Raw genomic sequence first — 10,039 nt, 5'->3', positions numbered from 1 at the left:
GAGTAATTACATGCCATAACAGAAAATTATTTGATTCTCTGTCTGAAGATATGTAAGAGAAACATGTATCTCCTATTAGCAAATGAAACATGTGTAATGGTGAATAAATGATAGCAAAATGTTTTTTCCAATCTCCTGTTTTGATATATATATATATATATATATATATCACCGCCAGACTGGCAGGTAGCATTTAATTAACACTTTTTGAGCGTGGTCGTTGCCAGAACCGCCTGATTGGATGTATGTGCCTACCTATCTATTTCAAGTATCCTTTCCCCTTTTTTATTTCCTCTTCCTCTTACTGATAATAGAGAGATACTCCAGAACCTTTAAAAGACGAAAGTCATCCATTAAATACCTACCTAGCAGTATATTCTCCTTACGATTCCATTTTCCAAATCACTAAACTAAATCAAATAACTTTGAATCAAATTTTTCTCACAAATACTTTTATAGATTCATTCCATTGTTATTCTCTTTCAATGAATCAGTTTTAGCTATTTTAGGACATCACTGACATATTTTAAACATTTTGTTTTGTCTAGCTGTAATTAATCAGTTTACTTTAAGATTAGAATCTAGTAACACTTCACCTGTCTAAGAAAACATAATATACTGCCATGTTTTAGCTTCTTGTTGATTTTGTTATTGCTATCAGTGTATAAATATAATTGCCTTCTTTTCACCTTGTTTGATATTTGTTGTACAAGTATTGCAGACAGGTTGGAAGGCAGATGGTTAAGTGGTTAAGATATTCAGCTCATGGTCGTAATGTTGTGAGTTCCATACCCAGCAGTGTGTTGTGGCCTTGATCAAAACACTATATTTCACATTGCTCCGGTCCACTCAGCTGGCAAAAATGAATTGTACCTGTAATTCAAAGGGTCAGCCTTGTCACACTTTGTGTCGGACTAAATATCCCTGAGAACTGCATTAAGAGTACGTGTGTTTGTGCTCAGCCACTTGTACATTAATTCCACCAGCAGGCTGTTCCATTGATCGGGTCAACTGGAACCCTCATCGTCATAACCAACTGGATATTGAATCTGTTTTGGTGACAGTACGTTTTGGCTCAAGAGGCAATCACACTCACACACACATGTATGCAGATATAGAAATATGCACATACAGACAGAAAGAGAGAACGTTATATATATATATATATATGACACGTAAAAGCACCCACTACACTCTCTGAGTGGTTGGCGTTAGGAAGGGCATCCAGCTGTAGAAACTCTGCCAAATTAGATTGGAGCCTGGTGTAGCCATCCGGTTGCACCAGTCCTCAGTCAAATCGTCTCACCCATGCTAGCATGGAAAGCAGACGTTAAACGATGATGATGATGATGATGATAGATATATATATATATATATATATATATATATATATATATATATATATATATATGGGGAGAGTAATAATTAACATGACTCCGATCACTTTCACACATAGATAGGAATGGATAAATATGAAACTCATAGATCCAAAAAGCAGAGAAGTTGGATAGTTCCTGTTATTATTTTTCTCTGCACTGATGAGTACTTTGATATTTGCAAATTCTAAAATGAATTTATATCTATGTACGAAACGATTGTACACATAAAAAGGTAGGAAGAGTGAATGAGTGAAGCATTAAAACATGTGATGCCAAATAAGTCAGCATCAAATCAATGATGTCAAATAAGCCAGACCAAAATGTCTCATACCCTCTTATGTGTTGTCTTTCAGAAATTCTTGGTGCTCTTGTATCTGTCCTCTTTATATGGGTGGTGACAGCCATTTTGATTTACCTAGCTATCTTGAGAGTTATCAATGAAGACTACGAGATAAATGCCACTATCATGATAATCACCTCAGCAGCAGGAATCTTCATCAATGTACTGTAAGTCATTAGTGTTTCCTTTTCAATTTTTGTCTTTTACTTGTTTCAGTCATTGAACTATGGCCATGCTAGGGCAATGCTTTGAAGGGTTTAATTGAACAAATCGACCCCAGTTATTACTTTTTTAAGTTTGATACTTATTTTGTTGGTCTCTTTTGTGAAACCTCTAAGTTACAGAGATGTAAATGAACCAACACCAGTTGTCAATGTTCTAGTGGTTAGAGCATTTGGGCTCATAATCATGAGGTAGTGAGTTCGATTCCTGGACCAGGCTGTGTTGAGTTCTTGAGCAAGACACTTTATGGGTTTCTTTCATTTTCCATCTATCAAATCCATGCTCAAGGCCCAGAGCTATAGTAAAAGACACTTGCCCAAAGTACCTCACAGAGGGACTGAACCTGAAACCTCATGGTTGGGAAGCAAACTTCTTAACCACACAGCCATGACTGCACCAATATATAAACAAAAGGACTATAAAGTCTGGTTACTAATGATGGAAACCATGTTTAAAATGTTATTCATTAATGTGAGTTAGTCCACATTACTCTGTAAGGAGCAAAGAGCTGGTTTCTGGTCTCCCTGACATATATATTTGCCCCTGGATGTGATGCTGGGGTCCATTGCAGGATTACTCATTTCAACCAGCTGAGCAGACTGGAGCAATATGAAAGGAAGTGTTTTGCTCAAGAACGCAATTCTTCACCAGGTCCAGGAACTGAAACCACAATCTTTCAATCATGAATCCAACACCTAAATATTAAAGCACATGAAATCTTTCGAGTGAGATCGTTGCCAGTGCCCCTGGACTGGCTCTTGTGCGGGTGACACGAGAAATTTTTCAAGCGAGACCGTTGCCAGTGCCACTGGACTGGCTCTTGTGCGGGGCCGTTGTAGGATTTTCAAGCGAGATCGTTGCTGGTTCCCCTGGACTGGCTCATGTGCGGGCGCCACATGAAATCTTTCGAGTGAGATCGTTGCCAGTGCCCCTGGACTGGCTCTTGTGCGAGTGACACAAGAAATTTTTCGAGCGAGACCATTGCCAGTGCCACTGGACTGGCTCTTGTGCGGGGCCGTTGTAGGATTTTCGAGCGAGATCATTGCTGGTTCCCCTGGACTGGCTCATGTGCGGGTGACACATGAAATCTTTTTTTTTTTTTTTTTTTTTTTTTTTTTTTTTTTTTTTTTTTTTTTTTTGGTGCGGGTGGCACATGAAATGCACCATTTTGAGCATGGCCGTTGCCAGTACCGCCTGACTGGCCTTCATGCGGGTGACACGTAAAAGCACCCACTACACTCTCTGAGTGGTTGGCATTATGAAGGGCATCCAGCTGTAGAAACTCTGCCAAATCAGATTGGAACCTGGTGTAGCCATCTGGTTTCACCAGTCCTCAGTCAAATCGTCCAACCCATGCTAGCATGGAAAGCAGACGTTAAACGACGACGACAATACCTCCACTATTTATTAATGTAGTTAAATAAAATTATTGCAAATATGCATTTTTGCTTATACACTGGCCAAAATAAGTTTAAGACCGATGGTGGCAGTTCTATTCTTTCATTAATATATAACAAAATTGTATAAAAATATTTTACTTTTTACAGTTTATGTAGAATTCTTTTCTCTTTTGGATGATATAGGTGTTATATATCTTTCTACAATTCAACTAATTTTAATGCACAATTAATTCAAATGATTATAAATTGTCGGCAAAATAAGTTTAAGACCATACCAAGATTATGCAAATTAATAAACCAGATGGGTGGTCATATGGTTGGTTGTACTGCACTGTTATGTTTAATAATTGAGCAGTGTTACACATTAATTTCCTATGGGAAAGCATTGTAGTATCAGCCCAGTTACTAGATCAAAGATCGTGTTGCTTCATCAGCAAAATGTGTCCTTCATGGACATTAATTAGGATGCAGCAAAACGGCTTCTGTTCAAGTATGGAAGCTTTTCCAAGCCACTGGCCGATACAAAGATCAGCAAAGAATGGGCATTTCAAGAAAAACAACAGTACAGATATATCCAGATTTTACAGTTACCCTGTATATACCAGGCCTATGTCTTGTCACTGTTATAACTGTTTAATTACTGTTTAGATACTTGAAAAAACATTTTTTTTTCATGTCTTTTTTCTGTTTCCTTGTAGGATTGCACTGGTTTTACACAAACACTCACATGGTCACAGTCATGGATTAAACCATCACCACAATGACGAAGAGAATCGATTACTTGTTGAAACCAAAAGTTATGGATCCAGTAATGACATGTCTCTGGAAGAAGACTTAAATAAGAAAAAACATAAAAACATCAATGTCAAAGCTGCATTTATTCATGTAATAGGAGACCTTTTACAGAGTGTGGGAGTACTTATAGCTGCATACATTATATACTTTAAGGTTAGTCTTCCACTTTACGTATTCTCAATTGAACAAAGTAGGGGAGGAAAGTAAAGTACTTCAGTTACAAATATAAAAAAACAGTAATTCAAAAACAGATTTAGAGTAAAAGCATATCTAAAAAATACGGGGAAAACATTTTCTCCAACATATTTGCTAATGTTAGGAACAGCTTTAGCTTTGAAAGCCAGAGACCACTCAGGAAAATTTCGAATACTTGGATATTTGTTGTTGTTGTTGGCACTCCGTCGCTTACGATGACGAGGGTTCCAGTTGATCCGATCAACGGAACAGCCTGCTCATGAAATTAATGTGCAAGTGGCTGAGCACTCCACAGACACGTGTACCCTTAACGTAGTTCTCGGGGAGATTCAGCGTGACACAGTGTGACAAGGCTGACCCTTTGAATTACAGGCACAACAGAAACAGGAAGTAAGCGTGAGAGAAAGTTGTGGTGAAAGAGTACAGCAGGGTTTGCCACCATCCCCTGCCGGAGCCTCGTGGAGCTTTAGGTGTTTTCGCTCAATAAACACTCACAACGCCCGGTCTGGGAATCGAAACCGTGATCCTATGACTGCGAGTCTGCTGTCCTAACCATTGGATCATTGCGCCTCCACTTGGATATTTGAATGTCTGACTAAATAGTTTGTGTATGGACTTCTATGTATGTGTTTCTGTATATGTATCTGCCTCTTGTGTGTATGAGTATGGAGGTGAGTGGCTTAATGATCAAGGTATTCGACCCATGATCATAAGGCATATGGTTTGGAAGCAAACTTCTTAATGGCACAACTAAACTTGTACACACACACACACATTATATATATAAATACACATATATGTGTGTATTCAATATACTCTTTTCTCTATCTCTTTGCAGCCGGAATACAAGATAGCTGATCCCATTTGTACATTCATATTTTCAGTGTTTGTGTTTATTTCAACAGTTACCATATTACGTGACATCATTAATGTATTAATGGAAGGTAAGTTTCTCTCGTCCATTTTCTTTCACCTGTTTTCTATTTGTTTATTTATGGCTGGTCGAACGAGGAGGGGCTGTGCCCTTTACAGCGTCATTACAGGATCATCACAGGACCATCAAGACTGATAACCAGCTTAAACATTTTTATGTTGACATCTGCAGAAAAAAACTTGAGTGCGGAGGAAATTGCAGAGAGGTAATATCCTAGAGAGGAAGGGTTGAGTAAGATTGGTTTGACCAGGTCCTGGAACCAAATTGGTAGAGTTGTTAGTGCATAGGACAAAATATTTTGTGGTAATTATTCCATCTTCTTGCATTCTGAGCTCAAATTCTGCCAAAGTCAACTTTGCCTTCCATCCTTCCAGGGTCAATAAATAAAGCACCAGTCTAGAGCATGGACTGATAGAATCATCAGAGGGTTGGATTCGATGTGTTTTGCCACCTATTTCTGTACTTTGCATTCTGTGATCAACTCTCATCACTTAGTCCTACCTCTGGTTTAACACCATTGCCTGCATATTGGAAGCCTCTAGCAGAAGTCAACCTGTAAGCAATCAAGCCAGATTACTGATTTGAAGATATGATCCTCACACCCTTCCACCAACCTCAGAGACTCTACAGGGGATCATTGGCACTGCAAGTCCATTCTGACTAAGCAATAAACAAAATACAGTAAAAGTACTAAAAGAAGGTCATGGAGTATGACTTTAGGGCTTCGGTCAAGGTGGTTTGCAGCTACCTGATTCACTGGAACGTGGTATGAATAATGGCAATGGAATAGACAGACAGAAGAGACAGTACATCTGTGAGTGAAAGGTTGTAGTGTATTGGTGAGATAAAGAGCAAAAACACAATCTTGAAATGAGTAGGAGTATTACATATCAAAAGACCAAAATCATATATATGTCCTAAAATCCAGTATATCCCACAAGAAAAACACCATTAAAACTACTGTGTGCTTTTCATTATATGTTTAGGAAATATGCATACTTCTGCACTGTTCAGATTTATATAATTACTGGTATATCATCTGAGATTGTTACAGGACAAACATTGGATCCTTATAAAGGAAATAATTCATCTCTTATTCACTTAATGCTATGAAATCTAAGCTAAGATCCTTAGGAGCATCAATGACTAAAATCCAGCCTTGATATTTCAAAGAATCATGACTAAAAACTTGACAAATTACTTAATTCATTAGTCAATTAATGGACATGAAGAGGCTTGGTAGGGTTACCCAATAATAAAAGGAGAACAGCTTGATGAAAGGGTAGAACTTTCCAGAAATTGATATACAGCTTGGTCGTTACATTGTTGTATGATTTTGTACATGCAAGGAGTTAGATGTTTGATCGATGAAAGAGAAAGATTATAATATATTTGTTTCACTGTGTCACTAGTATGGTGACACAAAAAAGGACCCAGTACACTCTATAAAGCGGTTGGTGTTAGAAAGGGCATCTAACTGTAGAAACCATTCCAAAACGTACACTGGAGCTCAACTCAGTCCTTAGACCTGTCAGATCCTGTTTAACCATCCAACATGGAAAAAAGCTTCCAAATGATGATGCCGATGTATTCAATTCTCAAATACTATAGGAAAAAACATGGGCAAAATTAAAAACGTAGCTTTTTTTTTTTGTTTTTCTTTTAATGCTTACTGTGGTTTCTTTGTGTGTCATACAAGTTACTGTAATTTAAGACAATTTATTCTTTTTGTATCTTTTGTGATGTTAATTATAGACACTATAAATGTCTACATATATTTCATAATTGCTTCCTACTTCATGGTTGGATGCATGAGTAATTAATGAATGAGAGGACATCCACAAATTACTACAACTAAACAAAAAAGATCACCCATACTACACCTGAAAAATAGCTGTAAAACAGAAATAGAAACACACACACACACACACACACACGTTTATATATATATGTATATATATATATATATATATATATATATATATATATTTGTTTTGCAAGATTTTTTTTATGTGAAATCGTGTGTTGAAACAGATGTTGTTGTACTTGGGGATGGTCATATTGCCAGTTTAGCCAATAAAAACACACGCACTGTATATTTGGTGTTAATTTTTTTTTTTTTTTTTTTCAGCTTTATATTACATTAATCTTAATCTTAATCTTATTTCGGCCAGAGTTCTTTCGTCACACTTCTGTGACCTCATCAGTGGTCCTTTGTTTCCTTCTTTCTTATGTTTGTCTCACCTTGCTAACTATCAGCCATTTTGTATTTTAGCTTTTTTCCATGTTGGATGGTTAAACAGGATCTGACAGGTCTAAGGACTGAGTTGAGCTCCAGTGTACGTTTTGGAATGGTTTCTACAGTTAGATGCCCTTTCTAAAATACAAAATGGCTGATAGTTAGCAAGGTGAGACAAACATAAGAAAGAAGGAAACAAAGGACCACTGATGAGGTCACAGAAGTGTGACGAAAGAACTCTGGCCGAAATAAGATTAAGATTAAGATTAATGTAATATAAAGCTGAAAAAAAAAAAAAAAAAAAAATTAACACCAAATATACAGTGCGTGTGTTTTTATTGGCTAAACTGGCAATATGACCATCCCCAAGTACAACAATATATATATATATATATATATATATATAAATTTAATGCCCTTTATATAAATTTATATATATTTATGAAAAAAATGAATTTTTTTTTCATTACGAAATTTTTTTCATTTTTTTCATTATGAGGTTTTTTCACGCTGACTACTTGATAAATTCTTATAAAGAATTTATCTTATATTATATATATATATATATATATATATATATATATGTATGTATGTATGTATGTATGTATGTATGTATATATATATATATATTTTCACAGTACCTCTTATCAATTGCATTTGGTGAATATGAATCGGCTTATTCTGTTCTTCTTTGGTGAACCCCAACATATCTAGGTTTGTGTGTGTGTGTGTGTACGCGTGCACTTACATGCATGCCTGTGTGTTTAAACATATGCATGTGTATATGTTCATGTTTATATGTGCGCTTTGTATGTATTGATGGATAGGTGTATGCATATTTGTATGAATGTATTGTTAATTATATATAATGTGTATGCATTTCTGCTTGTATGTTTGTATGAGTGTGCATGAGAGAATGTGTATGCGAAATATTTTGTATCGCATACATCAGACAGCTGCAAATTAAAGTTCTCTTCTTCACTGACAGATCAACTCTATTAATGGTGTTTATGAAAATTTTCTGATGTTAACAGAAATGTACTTGTAAGGCAAGTGATTTGATCTGAGACTGTGTGTTGAATCTAAAACAATTACAGCATAGAAGACACATATTAGCCATTCAAAAGCACACAAGGATTGTTAAATGAGTTTTTGAATGACTTAATGTGTCTTCCACACTGTACTTGTCTAATGTTAGCATCATAAATATATTCTATGAGAATACCAATTATTTCTTGTTCGTAAGCTTTGAAATAAGGTATGAAATTGCAGACATTTTTTTTTTCTTGTTTTCTCACCTAGGTGTTCCAAGAAGCCTCAAGTTTTCACAGGTGAAAGAGTTATTAAATAATGTTTCTGGTGTGAAAGCAATCCATAATTTGAGGATGTGGTGTTTGACAACCAATAAAATTGCATTATCTGTCCATTTAGCTGTTGGTAAGTGAAGCTGGCTTTTAAAATTACTGTTTTTTATTTTTACTGTTGCCTTGATGTCTAACATAGACACAAATCTTCACATTTTGTGTAATGGTGTATACATATATATCTACCCCAGTACTTCCATAAGGATGATGGGCAAAGCTGACAGAGGTAGAATTTGAACTCAAAATATAAAGGGACTTGAGTTAAATGCTGCATAACATTATAGCATGCACCTTCTGTTCTGTGATTTCTATTTCCTAATGCTGGATGCCCTTCCTAACACCAACCACTCCTAGAGTGTAGTGGGTGCATTTTACATGCCACCAGGCACAGGGGCCAGAGAAGGGTGGCAACAACACACACACACACACACACACACACACACACACACACACACACACACACACACACACACACACACATATATATATATACGTATGTATTTGTTATTTGTGTCTATATTTGTCCCTCCACCCCATCACTTGACAACCGATGTTGGTGTGTTTATGTCCCCATTACCTAGCAGTTCAGCAAAAAGAGACTGATAGAATAAGTACTAGGCTTAGAAAGAATAAGTCCTGGGGTCGATTTGTTCGACTAAAGGCAGTGCTCCAGCATGGCCGCAATCAAATGACTGAAACAAGTAAAAGAATAAAAGAATAATTTCAAATAATATGTAATTACAAAAATACTGTAGGATGTTTTTATATACCGTAAATCCTCGAGTATAATCCGCAATTTTTTCCCCAAATTTAAAGGTCATAATCCCTAGTGTGTACTATATACGAGGTTAAAAATGAAAAATATTTTCTAAGCAATGTCCGAGTCTCTATTTGCTATCTGGCAATGTTTATTCAGATGCATTTTGTGATGTCGGGCGCGAAAATACCTTAAGCTAAGCCTGAAAGCAATGAAGTCATAAAAAAAATCATCCATAACTTGCAGTAAGCAACATTTATTAAAATAAAAGTATTCAGAACACAGAATAACATGTAACAAAAACAATTTGCAAACATATTTACATTCCCATATAACAGTTAAGAACATCACCATTATTGTATAGTGATAAATATGTAAAGGCAATTTACTTAATATTTATTTTTCACTGACGTT

General features: G+C 36.1%; 1 protein-coding gene across 2 annotated transcripts in view; it reads left to right on the top strand.

Moving 5' to 3' along the window:
* The window catches only part of LOC106880157 (proton-coupled zinc antiporter SLC30A2), a 57,285-nt gene that overhangs the window by 45,933 nt on the left and 1,313 nt on the right, over positions 1–10,039 (top strand). For both annotated transcript variants that reach the window (XM_014929994.3, XM_014929993.3), the window contains exons 5-8: positions 1,733–1,886; positions 4,040–4,289; positions 5,170–5,275; positions 8,807–8,941. In XM_014929994.3, coding sequence (XP_014785480.1) covers positions 1,733–1,886; positions 4,040–4,289; positions 5,170–5,275; positions 8,807–8,941 — 645 coding nt within the window. The remainder of the gene's footprint in view (positions 1–1,732; positions 1,887–4,039; positions 4,290–5,169; positions 5,276–8,806; positions 8,942–10,039) is intronic.

Source organism: Octopus bimaculoides, chromosome 4 (genome assembly GCF_046866305.1).
Source record: "Octopus bimaculoides isolate indiv1 chromosome 4, ASM4686630v1, whole genome shotgun sequence".
Taxonomy (NCBI): Eukaryota; Metazoa; Mollusca; class Cephalopoda; order Octopoda; family Octopodidae; genus Octopus; species Octopus bimaculoides.
Note: the sequence above shows the minus strand (reverse complement) of the source record. Positions and strands in the feature narration are given on the sequence as shown.